The 15,019-nt window shown below is 37.6% G+C and overlaps 1 protein-coding gene across 1 annotated transcript; it reads right to left on the bottom strand.

The window, feature by feature from the left end:
• Nucleotides 1–345: 345 nt before the first annotated feature.
• Nucleotides 346–13,459, bottom strand: LOC100252157 (CMP-sialic acid transporter 2-like). Its single transcript, XM_010646455.1, is given in 2 exon segments — nt 346–1,191; nt 13,196–13,459. Coding segments are annotated over 2 exon segments (1,110 nt in total).
• Nucleotides 13,460–15,019: the final 1,560 nt, after the last annotated feature.

Raw genomic sequence — 15,019 nt, 5'->3', positions numbered from 1 at the left:
CTAAGAGATAGATTAAAACTAAACTAATTGGAATTAAAAACATGAACTTTATCTAACATGATTAATTAAGTCAATAAATTAAAATCATCAACTATTCCAAACTAAAGAATAAATTATAACTAAACTAATCCGAATTAAAAGCATGAAATATATCTAACATGATTGATTAAACTAAAGAATTAAACTAATAAAATTCTAACTTTTTAAAATTAGAACAAAGAATTAAAAACTAAACTAAAGAATTTTAACTTACCTTTTTCAAGATTTTTCTATGTGATGTGACTATAAGGCTTCTCAATGGATGGTACAGGTAGAGCGTCTGTAAGACTTAAGGATGAATGGTGGCTATGTGCTCCTACTTTCATGACCGAATGGAGTACCCTCCTGCTTATGCGTTCCTACCACCATATTTATGGAAGATGAATCCTTCAACCTGTGGTCATCCTGAATGTCCATTACCTCCAGCTTCCCATTTTGTTCATCATCTTTGACTTTTGAAAGAGGTGAAAAGAACTGGTACATAGAGATAAACACAATAGAAATTCCTAAAATAAAGTTAATGGTCAGTGTATGACCAAACATTACAGCAAAGGCTATGCTTGTAGAGATGGTGGCTACTGTTGACAAATACTTCTTCAAAATTGTATCAGCATATTTAAAAAAGGAGGATAAAATTCCTTGTGCCGCATTGTTAAATATCAAAAGCATGGTATCCTTTGAATGTCCATGCAGGATGTCAAAGCTACTAGGACCTTTCACAACGGCAGTTGCCACAATTCTAAGAAAGTTGAATATAGCACCATACCCATATAAAAATAAGTTCCGAAGATAAATGCTTGTATCATAATGGCTCTTCAGTGCATACTCATTGTAGACTGAGGCTAAAGACGGAACAGTTACAAAGATCAATGTATAAAGATATGCACCCATAACCATTGGGAGGCCTGAAGCAGTGGAACCTTCAAGTAGAGAACGCATCTGATTAACACTAATCACATTGAGCAACAGAGCAAGAGCTTCTCACTAAATCATGGAAAAATGACGTCTCACAATTATCTTCGACAAAACTGCAATTACCAAAGCCTTCAGATTGCTAAGCATCTTCATAGTTGCAGAATTAAAATAAAGCTGCATGATGAACTTGAGGTAGTTATTGATAGCATATAGAAGTGCTAGAACAACAAGAAGCATTGTGGACCCGCCTTTTCACGTGCACCCCCACTCGATCGGCAAGACTCGCTTTTTATTTAGTGAAAAATTAGTTTTGGAAAACTTAGAGTCGCCACTTATTTTATTTTATTTTAAAGGGAAAATAAAACAAGAAAGCAAACCCTAAAAAAATGACTCCATAGTTTTGGAAAAGCAAGTCTTGAAAAAACCGAGTCTAGGTCTGGGGATCATGTTACTTGTTGGAAAGGTACCTCTAGGAGGTAGCACCCCTATAAGCCCTACAAAGGTCTCTACTGACTAAGTGGAGGGAAATATGGCAATTAATTTGGTTGATCAAGGATCCCTAGGTAGACAAGCTGATTTCAAAAATAGCATGCCAAATAAGAAAAACCAATCACAAATCATAAAGAAGATTAAGGTGCGTACTTGGACTACTTCTTAAGCATTATCATAAAACATCAATGGTTAGTTTGGAAATATAGCACACAACATGTGTTTTATCCAAAAAAATCAAGCATACATCTAAGCATCTAAGGATCACATCAAGCATAAATCAAATTCACAATAACATGCATGTTCATAAAATTTCGAAAAGTAAGTGATAGAGAGCGTACTTGGAGAGCATGCATAATTTATAAGATTCCTCCAAAAATGCTAGAGTGATTAGGATAAGTATGAATTATATAACATATTTATTATGTCTAATACACAATACCAAAACCAAAATTGAGCAAAGGTAAGTCAAATGACTCAAAAAATAAATAACCAATTCAAGCAATGTACTAGATCAACAACATGCAATCAAAAAAGGGAGCATAAAAAACAAATTCTAAAAAATGGCTTAGAGTGGAATTTAATTATGAAAAATTTCAAGAAACAACTCCTACACATCTAGATCAACATACGGAAGGGAAAACTCTCATTCAAAGGACAGGTTGCAGCAAAGATACCTAAAGGTTCTTCAAAGTCCATATTAGATAAGAAAAACTGACATGCATAAACGAATTTTGAAAAAATAATAAATGATCACATAAAATCATAAAAAAAAATAAAAATCAAACACATAGTTCAAAGTCTCTATATCACAGAAAAAAAAATGAATCCAGGGTCGGATAGTACTCAAAAATACTTTTAAAATACTCAAGCTAATCAGATGTCCAGAATCCAACATGCATAGTATGCAAGAGTTTGAAAAATCATATCTCCCTCAAAAAGCCTATTTTTTTAACATTTTATGTGTCTAAGATCAATTTCAAGAAGCCTAAAATTGAGGAAAAATATTGAATCAAATTTAAAAAGTCATCTGGTATTTTATATTTGCAAAACGATCTCGGGTGTCCAGAACTAGGTGAAAACGAAGCCCCTTAAAGACTTATTTATATATTTTATTCTAGAATGGCTTTCTAACTCAAAAAAAACTTTAAATTTAAGTTCAAGAAGTGAGAAAAGTCATACAAGTTTTGGAAATTTTTTAGAAACATTCCAAAGTTGCTAAAACGAATTTTAAATCTAAAGGGTCAGTGGTTGAATGAAAACTTGCAGCAAGGAAAAATAGTTTTTGAAAATTTTTGCACCACTAGAATTGTCCTCCCAAAATGGCTATGCTGTTGAATTAGGAAAATTTTCCCCACAAGGTATAAAATTCATATTTAAAAAATCAACACTAAACTCACAATGGTCAGCTGGAATTTTGATGTTATCAAAGAATTGAAGAGGAATTTTAGTGGTCCCATGAAGCGACCTGTGCTGCTAAATGCTCAGTTTGTTAAACTCTGATAGAACTTTGATGGTCCACCAGAATCTATATCATCTTCATATGTGGATTGTGCATCTTTTCAAAGTGGTGGCCTCTCCTTTCCAATGGTGGTTCTCATTTTTTAAGGCGGCGCGTGTGCTCCAAGTGTGGTGGAAAGTGGCAGCCCACTTAAGAGAGAATTTGTGGTTGCTTGTGGAGAATATTAGAAGAGTAGGAAACAAAGAAAACCCAAACCCAAGAATTCCACATTTGGCCGGCTATGTGTGCTGCTCTTTTGCCCTCCTTCCAATCCTCAATTTTGTCCATTGGGGCCCCACCAAAAATTTCTGAATCTACTTCTGAAAATCTCCAGAAAACGTCACCAAAATTTGAACCTGTGTTGACTTTCCCCCCAAAATCTCCAGCCGAACTGGTGTTTTCTTCTGGTTCAATGCGACCCCCCAAAATCAAAATATGGTGGCACACTATTGCAAATAACTATGATGCCCCCCCCCAACTGGCGTGCTCTCCTTGAATAGGATCTCATTTGTGCGTGAATCTGGCTGTCCTCCATTGATGTGTCTTAAAGATAAAATTTGCCAAGTTTGGTCCAGTTCCTAATTAAATTAGGTATTTTCCTAGATAAATTATTCTCATAACCAAGGACACTATTGGCTTAGCTCTTGTTTCTGTACCTACTGTCAACAATCGAGCAACCATGCCCACTTGTTCTTGAATCATAGCCATTAGATCCAAATCCAGAACCTATTCGGAATGCATTCCCATAATGGTTATACATCCTATTGTTTGCGTACATGCGACTCATGAATCCAAAAGCCTATCCCAAGCTAGATGTCGATGCATCAATTGCGGAATAGGGCAAAAATCCCTTTAGAATCTCTTGAATACAAAACCCTTAATCAAATATAGACCCTTAAAGTCCAACTTTGCACCATAAATCGATCCCACAACCCATTTGCAATAATCCTTCTTTAATGCGTGTTGAAAGTATATCAAGAATGGTGCGGCTAGTTGATGGTTCCCTTCACAAAGACATTAATTTATTTAAAACTAAAAAAAATCCACCTTTCATCCATGAATTCACCCTCCAACCTTTCTTCAATGATCTCCTCTAGAATGTTGGAGATCTTCTCTTCCCTCTGTGTATGGCTGCCTCTCCTCTTTTGACCCCAAAACAGCATGTTGTTTTCTCCCCCACGTACTCAGTCAATCCGTGGTTCCTCTAATCAATCTCGTTGACTCCACCAACATGGAAAAAAACCCCAACTAGTTTGGAGAGAGCTATGAAAATGATGGTTCTGAACGCCTATGAAAAAAATGGTGGTTCTGAACGCTTATGAAAATAGTGGCTCTGAATGGAAAAGAAATGACTTTGGATCATAAATGAAAAATCGACTCCAGATCTAGAACTCTGGGCTCTAAATGGAAAAGAAATGACTCTGGGTCATAAATGAAAAATCGACTCTAGGTTGAGAACTCTGGGCTCTAAGTGAAAAAATAAATGACTTTGACCGCCTATGAAAATAATGGTGACTCTAAACACCTATAAAAATGATGGCTTTGAATGCTTATAGAAATGATGGCTCTGAATGCCTATGAAAATGGTGGTGGCTCTGAACGCTTATAAAATTTATGGCTCTGAATGCCCATGAAAATGGTGGCTTTGAATGCCTATGAATATGATGCCTTTGAATGCCTATGGAAATGATGGCTCTAAATGCCTATGAAAATGGTGGTGGCTCTAAAGGCCTATGAAAATGGTGGCTATGAACGCCCATGAAAATGGTGGCTCTGAACTCCTATGAAAAAGGTGGCTCTGAACACCTATGAAAATGGTGGCTCTGAAGGCTTATGAAAATGGTGGCTTTGAATGCCTATGAAAATGATGGCTTTGAATGCCTATGAAAATGATGGTGGCTCTGAATGCCTCTAAAAATTGTGGCTCTGAATGCCTATGAAAATGATGGCTCTAAACGCCCATGAAAATGGTGGCTTTAAACGCCTATGAAAATGGTGGCTCTAAACGCCTATGAAAATGATGGCTCTGAATGCCTATGAAAATGATGATGACTTTGAACTCCTCTGAAAATGGTGGTTCTAAACGCCTATGAAAATGGTGGCTCTGAACACCTATGAAAATGGTGGCTCTAAACGCCTATGAAAATGATGGCTCTGAATGCCTATGAAAATGATGGTGGCTCTGAACGCCTATGAAAATGGTGGCTCTAAATGCCTATGAAAATGGTGTCTTTGAACGCTTATGAAAATGATAGTGCCTTTGAACACCTATGAAAATGATGACTTTGAATGCCTATGAAAATGGTGGCTCTGAACGCCTATGAAAATGGTGGCTCTGAACGCCTATGAAAATGATGACTCTGAACGCCTATGAAAATGATAATGGCTTTGAACACCTCTGAAAATGGTGACTCTGAATGCCTATGAAAATGGTGGCTCTAAACGCCTATGAAAATGGTGGCTCTAAACGCCTATGAGAATTATGGTGGCTCTAAATGCCAAGCTGCGAGAAAATGATGAGGGGGAAAAAAAACCTCAATGTGGTGTGTCATCACAAATCTCGATCCACTGAAAAGGTCTAAAAGAGACTCCACGAGTCTCAAAAGATGCTTTGTCGATGAGTTGAAATGGTCAAATCAACTATAACATAAAGTCTCACAACCCATCTGACTAAATCATGAGGCCTGACAAAGTGTCATAATAATTTGGATATGTTTAACTTGAGATACCTTACTGGAGGAATCTGTCATCATCTCAAAGGAATGATCCACTGGCGGGTCTCAAGAAAAATGGTCCACTGGGGCAATCGTCACTGCCCCAACATGACGATTTATTGAAGAGTCATAGGTAATGAGACAGTCAAAACCCAATTGTCCTCTGAATAAAGAAAACAGTAACAGCTCCGTAAGAAAACGATCATCTCCACAACAGAGAAGGGGAATATGCCCCAATATAGCAACTGACGCTTCTTGCCATGTGGGTAACCAAGGAAAATATGCCCCAGTATAGCAACTAGTACATCTGGTCCATCCTGATGACTCGAGAATAACTCAATGGGGACGTATAAGAGATCTGACACGTGTTCCACTGAAATGATGATATGGTAGTCTATGTGCCTGAGACAACTCCATCAAAGAATCATGACAATTTTAGAAAGTATGAGCCTGACTGAATGACTCAAGAAAGGCTCCACTAGGGAATCATTGTTAAAAAAATAATAATAATAAATAAATAAATGAAATAAAATCATCAACTCGACATGTATCTCATAAATGGGGATGATCATGTAAAGCAATGAAGATCTACAAATCTCAACCGAAACTAAAATATGCCCCAGTATGGCATCAGATGTGTGGTAGGTTGAAAAAATAGATGGCACCCAATCATCCACATCCACAACTAAATCGGGTCCAAACATCAAAGAGATGTCTCCCAAAAGAAGAAGCATGATGATATCTAAATATCAACCAAATCTCAAACACTTGTCCAAGTAGGGGCTGTTAAAAACGACATCTGATCTCATGGCCTCAGGTTGGTCTTAAGACACGGGACGTAATGTAGGCTAGGGTGATAGAGTAATAGAAATGAAGGGAAACTAGGCTTAAATACCCAATAATAAAAAACCCATGCCCTTGTGTATAAAATGCAACATGAATAGAAGAGCTCGTGTGCCATGGACCCGAGGTAACCAAGGGAAATGTCTATGGCAGAACAAGAAAAATGATAACTATTCAAACTATCAATGAAACATGTGAATGATGTGTATAAGGTATCGAACCGAAAATGTGTCAATATGTAGGAAATGGATAAAAGGTGAAAGGAAGACTTGGAAAGAGGTGATGGGATACAAAATAAGGTAATGAGAAAGTGGAATGAATGATGATCAACCCATATCGGTACAATAAAGGAAAGTCATATCACCAATGATGGAATGATGGATGAGACAATGATTCGGAGACCCTAGTAAAAGGTTACTCATCTCTCATACCTAATACATATCAACAATGATCCAAGAAGCATAGGATCTCATAGAACTCTCTCATGAACCCTCGATACTCCAAATGCGTAACAAAAGTGGCTCAATGAGTGAGAACCCATACAAAAATCTCACAAGAACCCACAATGACAAATATACCCAGTAAACATAACTCAAAACGTGACATAAGTGCCCAATGGAGCAAGATACCATATACGAACACATCATTGTGCTTTTTTTATTTATTTATTTTTGTTGCTTTTTGAATGTGCATGCTTTGATCATCAATAAATCAAACTCCAATGTGAAAGATACATGGGGTGAACAAACTCTCTCAAATCACTGATGAATACATGAACCCCATCCCATGAGACAACCTCTCAAACTAAAATCTCCAAATCAATGCCAAATGATGGGATGAATGAAGTGATATGACTGCCCTCTTTGCACCAAGATGTGAAGAATCATCAACCCAGGGAAGAGGAGAGATAAAATAAAGCGAATAATAATAAAAACATGATAGAAAATGAAAATGTGGTGATAGCAAAATAGAACAAACGGGGTGATGAAGAGATGGTAACAAGAATGAGAAGATAGGCCTATAAGTCTAAAGCTCACGAGACTTTCCTAGCAAAGCATGCATCTACATTAAAGGGCCTCAAACCTGAGTGTAGAAATGGTAATCAAGGCTACAAGGAAGAAGAAAGGCTTTAACGTACCACGTGAAGCTCAATGGGCTAGCAACGATCTAATATATAGATAGAGGTGATAAAGTATAAGGCTAACCGAAATTATGGCCACCCACCATGGTCTCAAATGTAATACTTCTTCAGCTCATCCATGTTGGTAGGGTATGAGAACTGATTTCTATCAAGATATGTCCATCATATCTCCTTTCTGGGGTCAACTCTCTAATGACAAGTGGTGTACTCTAAGTAAGTCCCTAGGGTCTCCTTGAATAAATGAATCTCCATGACCATAACTAGGCTAACATCATCCTCAAACATATCATCAACATAAGTGGGATGCCCCAACATAAATAAACTGAATCTCTTTTGAACTCTCAACGATGAAGATCTTAAGCATATCAAGAGAGTGAACTATCTCTGGCTAATCTGTGCTAACCATACGACTATCATCCAACATATCCATCTCAGGCTCATCATGAAGAAAACCATGTCAACCAAATCTCCCATCTTAAAGAAAAAACTAACATCCTCTATAAGAACTCTCATCTAATAAGCTTTGACCCATAATCCACTATACTCATCATATGTACGACGTCACCCTCAACAATGTCACTGGCTAACTGGGTGGTGGGGGTGGGTGGTGATGAATCACATGACATCTCATCTTGAACCGGATGCTATCTATTTCACTGTCCATCAATCTTCTGGCTCAAACCTACTAATGCCTCTTAAATAGAGTCATGGTGATAGTAAGTTAATCAACTATAACATGCCAAAGATTCGTACCTGATTGCTTTGAAACCCTGATCAAACTATCTCTAACTTTAATCTAAGAAGTTGAATTTGAACCAAAACGAATAACACTTTTATAAGGTACAAAAGCACGAAAAGAGAAATGACACGAAGAAAGCTCAAAAGATGTGGAAACGCACTAATCACAATGTACAAAGGTGGCCCAATTGAAACTCAAACATGTACCAATCTCTAAACACATCAAAAGGAGACCATGAAGATAATAACTGAACCCAATTGTGACCAAGGCAACTCTGAAGATCCATAGATGCACCCACGTGTAGGAATGGAATCTTAATTGGATCTAGGCTGACCTACTAGGTTGAGGTGGTTCTATAAGATAAAATGGGTGGGTTAAAGGATCCCTAGCAAAAGCGATTGTACCCTCCGACAGTACGCAACCCTCTACATGCCTCCAAGGAGATGGGGTGCTTCCATGCAAGGTGGTCATTACCTCCACACATGCACTTCCTCACTTTCCCAGGGGGTTTCTTAATGGTGAAGACTCTTCCCATCTCTCAACACTTAGGGATAATCTAAATTGCATAGTGAAGGATGTCGGTGCATCCAAAAAAAACCTAAGATCTAAAGTGAAATAGTGAACAAAGACAAGCAATCATGCAATCATGTAAAAGAAAGGGTTGTCATGCGACAAGCAATCATGCGAAACAGATAAATATCAAATAGTTAAAGTCCTATCTATCATATGTGAGAGTGAATCATGCTGAAGTGAGCAAGCAATCAAGTGATCATTCAAGATAAAGAAGTATAAAGACATGTTATGATATCAAACCAATCAAGCAAGCAATCTAAATGACCTTGCCTAAAAAAAGTAGTACCCTCTAATCGACCAATTAAAGGTCATATTTTCCTCAACTAGTGTTCAAGCTTGATCTTCAAGATCCCTAGTGGAGTCGCCAATTTGTGGACCCACATTTTTCATGTGCGTCTCCACTCAATCGGCGAGACTTGCTTTTTATTTAGTAAAAAATTAGTTTTGGAAAAGTCAGAGTCGCCACTTATTTTATTTTATTTTAAAGGGAAAATAAAACAAGAAAGAAAACCCTAAAAAAATGACTTCATAGTTTTGGAAAAGCAAGTCTTGAAAAACCCGAGTCTAGGTCCGAGGATCATGTTACTTGTTCGGAAGGTACCTCTAGGAGGTAGCACCCCTCTAAGCCCTACAAAGGTCTCTACTAACTAAGTGGAGGGAAATATGGTAATTAATTCGGTCGATCAAGGATACCTAGGTAGACAAGGTGATTTCAAAAATAGCATGCCAAACAAGAAAAACCAATCACAAATCATAAAGAAGATTTAAGGTGTGTACCTGGACTACTTCTTAAGCACTATCATAAAACATCAATGGTTAGTTTGGAAATATAGCACACAACATGTGTTTTATCCAAACAAATCAAGCATACATCTAAGCACCTAAGGATCACATCAAGCATAAATGAAATTCACAATAACATGCATGTTCATAAAATTTCAAAAAGTAAGTGACAGAGAGCGTACCTGGAGAGCATGCATAATTTATAAGATTCCTCCAAAAATGCTAGAGTGATTAGGACAAGTATGAATTATATAACATATTTATTATGTCTAATACACAATACCAAAGCCAAAATTGAGCCAAGGTAAGTCAAATGACTCAAAAAAGAAAAAAAAAACAATTCAAGCAATGTACGAGATCAACAACATGCAATTAGAAAATGGAGCATAAAAAAAATTCTAAAAAATGGCTTAGAGTAGAATTTAATTACGAAAATTTTCAACAAACAACTCCTACACATCTAAATCAACATACCAAAGGCCAAACTCTCATTCAAAGGACAGGTAGCAAAGACACCTAAAGGTTCTACAAAGTCCAGATTAGATAAGAAAAACTAGCATGCATATACGAATTTTAAAAAAATAATAAATGATGACATAAAATCATACAAAAAATCACACACATTCAAAGTGTCTATATCACATAACAAAATGAATCCAGGGTCGGATAGTACTCAAAAATATTTTTAAAACACTCAAGCTAATTAGATGTCCAAAATCTAGCATGCACAGTAGGCACAATTTTGAAAAATCATATCTCCCTCAAAAAGGCATATTTTTTTAATATTTTGTGTCTAAACCAATTTAAAGAAGCCTAAAATTGAGAAAAAATATTGAATCAAATTTAAAAAGTTGTCTGGTATTTTATATTTGCAAAAAGATCTTGGGTACCCAGAACTAGGTGGAAACGGAGCCCCCCTAAAGACTCGTTTATATATTCTATTCTAGAATGGATTTCTGACTCAAACGAAACTTTAAATTCAAGTTCAAGAAGTGAGGAAAGTCATATAAGTTTTGAAATTTTTAAAAACATTCCAAAGTTGCTAAAACGAATTTTAAATCTAAATGGTCAGTGGTTGAATAAAAACTGACAACAAGGAAAAACAGTTTTTGAAAATTTTTGCACCACTAGAATTGTCCTCCCAAAATGGCTATGCTGCTACGTTTGGAAATTGTTCCCCACAAGGTATAAAATTCATATTTACAAAATCAACACTAAACTCACGATGGGCAGTTGGAATTTTGATGTTATCAAAGAATTGAAGAGGAATTTTAGTGGTCCATGAAGTGACGTGTGCTTCTAAATGCTTAGTTTGTTCAACTCTGATAGAACTTTGATGGTCCACCAAAATCTATATCATCTTCATATGTGAACTTGCATCTTGTCAAAATGGCGACCTCTCATTTCCAATAGTGGTTCTCATTTTTGAAAGCGGCGCATGTGCTCCAAGTGTGGTGGAAAGTGATAGCCCACTTTAGAGAGAATTTGTGGCTGCTTGTGGAGAATATTAGAAGAGTAGGAAACAAAGAAAACCCAAACCCAAGAATTCCACATCTGGCCGGCTGTGTGTGCTGCTCTTCCGCCCTCCTTCCAATCCTCAATTCTGTTCACTAGGGGCCCACCAAAAATTTCTAAATCTGCTCCCGAAAATCTCCAAAAAACGTCACCAAAATATGAACCTATGTTGACTTTTCCCCCAAAATCTCCAGTCGAACTGGTGTTTTCTTCTGGTTCAGTGCGCCCCCGAAATCAGAATATGGTGGCACGTTGTTGAAAATAACCGTGATGCCCCCCCAACTAGCGTGCTCTCCTTGAATTGGATCTCATTTGTGCATGAATCTGGCTGTCCTCCATTTATGTGCCTTGAAGATACAGTTTGTCAAGTTTGGTACAGTTCCTAATTAAATCAAGTATTTTCCCGGATAAATTATTCCCATAGCCAAGGACACTATTGGCTCGACTCTTGTTTCTGTACCTGCTGTCAACGATCAACCAACCACGTTCACTTGTTCTTGAATCATAGCCATTAGATCCAAATCCATAACCTGTTCAGAATGCATTCCCATACTGGTCATACATCCTATTGTTTACGTACAAGCGACTCATGAATCCAAAAGCCTGTCCCAACCTAGATGTCGGTCTTGCATGCATTAGTTGCGGAATAGGGCAAAAATCCCTTTAGAATCTCTTGAATACGAAACCCTTAATCAGATATAGACCTCAGAGTCCAACCTTGCGCCATAGATCGATCCCAAAACCCGTTCCCAATAATCCTTCTTCAATGCATGCTGAAAGTATATCAAGAATGGTGCGACTGGTTGATGGTTCCCTTCCCAAAGACATTAATTTCTCTAAAAAAAAATAAAAATCCACCTTTCATCCTTGAATCCACCCTCCAACCTTCCTTCAATGATCTCCTCCAGAATGTTGGAGATCTCCTCCTTCCTCTGTGTATGGTCGTTTCTCCTCATTTGACCCCAAAACAGCCTGTTGTTTTCTCCCCCATGTACTTAGTCAATCCACGGTTCCTCTAATCAGTCCCGTTGACTCCACCAACATGGAAAAAAAACCCTCTCCAGTCCAGAGAGAGCCCCCAATCTTCTGTGTCGGTCCAGCATGATTAGAACTAACCTAGCCTTCATTCCATTCCTATACACACCGAATATCTTCTTTTCACCTGCCAAAACCAACTTTGGTAAGTTTCTTGAACATAACCCTCCCTAAAACCTTCCTATCTTTCTCTTTCTTCCCTTTTTCATATCTATCTTGAGCTAAATGCTCTTTCAAATCACGGTTGAACCTTCCTTTCAAAGAACCATGCAATAATAATAATAAAAAACAAAATCATCCAATTAAAAAATAAAAAATAAAAAATAAAAAATAAAAATAAATAAATAAATAAATGAAAAAGATTAATCATATGCATGCACAAGATAACCAAAATATTATTTCATGATAAAGAAACATAGCGTTAGTATCATATAATTTCCTAAAAAAAAAAATTACAGAACAAATAAATAAATAAACTAGAACCCACTTAAAAAAAAAAATATCAAACAAATAGAATTCTAGAAGAGAAACCTTAGTGTACTAAGCTTAAAGAACTATCCAAGGGACCTAAGTGGGCCTAAGGTGGTGCTTAATGGGCCAAGTGCATCTAAATAAGCCTAGGGTGCCTAAGTGGGCCTAAGGTGCTCAAGCAGGCGTAGGCGTAGAGTGCCTAAATGGGCCTAAGGTGCCTAAATGGGTCTAGGGTTCCTAAATGGGCCTAAGTCTAAATTAAGGCTACCAAGAGTCACAATGGGGTTAGATAAATCCCTCAACCAAGGTCTCCAAGGTGGCTTAGAAAATATAGGGTACACGAGTAGTAATGAGCCACCAAGGAATTGTTGTAAAGTAACAGACAAATACTTAATAGGACATGTGCTGGGATGACAAAATTGAGGGTCTACAAGCACATTGTTGCGGGCAGCCTGCACAAATGCGAAAACTGAGTGAAGGGACTTCTCTCCAATTTTCTGACGCCTAGCCTTGAACATAAACACCAAAATAGGTTGTAAACCAACTAGGATACAATCACCAACAACCAATAAGACATTGAGGGCACGATGCTTTGATGATATCTTACTCATGTGCCAATCATAAATCCTTGAGACGGTTTTGGCATTTGGGGATACGAATCTAGAATGGAAAACACTGCATTCTATCATCCCATTCTTCATTACTTTTCCCCCCAACCAGTTATCACTCTATTGAAAATTTGGATCTGATCGATCCCAGAACACGAAGGAGAGTTTCATTTTTCTGGTGGATTCATCGGAAACTACTTTATACATAGGCAAGTTAGGAGATAAGCAACGATAAGGGCATGGTCAGTACAGCAGCGGCGACGACAGATGGGTGGCCTGTGGCATGGCTGGTTTGAGAATAATAGAGGTGGTGCTGCTAGTGGAGGAGCTGTGATGCATGGTACAGGCTGGCAGTGGAGATGGAGGGCGGTGGTGCATGGTAACGGTACTAGTTGCTTTGACTGATGGTTGCAACTGTTGCTACCAAAGATGAAGGAAGGGCGCCGGTGTGGGCAAGCAAGTTAGGGGCTTGTTTTAACATATTCTGAACCCATTTGGGATCTTCTTCGAGGAGGGGGCGATGCCTTTTGGGTTGAAAGAGGACCACATAATAGAATCGTGGCCGAGCCCGTAGACCCAGAAGTTGTAGGAAGCGAAAGATTGGAGGACGTCAAATGAGACTTTGATCTCCGCCAAAGATTGATGCGGAATCACTCTAGATATTAGGATTGATTGTATTAGTTGTTTTTTACTAGAAGGGTAGTTTTGTCATTATTTGTAGCTGAGCCATTTTTGAGTTGTTTTGTTTAGTTTGTTTCCGCTTTTCTCGTTCAGTTTGTTGAGCCACTTTACTCTATTATATAACAGAGCAGCCTTGTATTTTCTGTTGAAAAAAATAAAAGAGAATTCTTTTCATCTTTTCTCTCAACTCTTCTTTCTTCAGATTTCTTTTTATAACATGGTATCAGAGCCATCCATTTAGGGTTTCAAATCCCTAATTTCTATTTTTTTTTTTCTTCTCTTTCTCTGTTCTTTGTTCTCGTTCGTGTTCATGGCGAAAGGTGGATCTGGTAATGGTAATCGCGGTGGCCAGGTGAATTCTGAGATTGTTGTTGTTGAAGATTCGAGTAGTCCCTATTTTCTTCATAATGGAGATCATCCAGGGCTCAATCTTGTTTCAAATCTTTTGACTGGAGCGAATTATCATACCTGGCGTAGAGCGATGCTGATGGCTCTCACAGCGAAGAACAAAGTTGGTTTTGTGGATGGTACGATTTCTAGACCTATGTCTCATGATTTGATTTACGGTGCTTGGAATAGATGTAACAGTATGATTTCTTCATGGATCATAAATGTTGTTTCAAGAGAAATTGCAGATAGTCTTTTATATTTGGATTCTGCTTGTGATATCTGGAGAGATTTGAATGATAGATTTAATCAGGGTAATGGACCTCGAATTTTTCAAATTAAGAAGCAATTATCTGCTCTTAATCAAGGTTCATTGGATGTCAATTCATATTTCACTAAATTGAAGATTCTTTGGGATGAATTGAGGGAGTTTCAACCTGTTCCAGTATGTCATTGTGGTGGATTGAGAGTCTGGACAGATTATCAACATAGGGAGTATGTTTTACAATTTCTTATGGGTTTAAATGACTCTTATGCTCAGATTAGAGGACAAATTTTGATGATGGATCCCTTACCTGCTATTAA

The sequence above is a fragment of the Vitis vinifera genome, chromosome 19 (genome assembly GCF_030704535.1).
Source record: "Vitis vinifera cultivar Pinot Noir 40024 chromosome 19, ASM3070453v1".
In the NCBI taxonomy this organism is placed as follows: Eukaryota; Viridiplantae; Streptophyta; class Magnoliopsida; order Vitales; family Vitaceae; genus Vitis; species Vitis vinifera.
The sequence above is the reverse complement of the archived record's forward strand: the minus strand, read 5'-3'. Positions and strand labels throughout refer to the sequence as shown.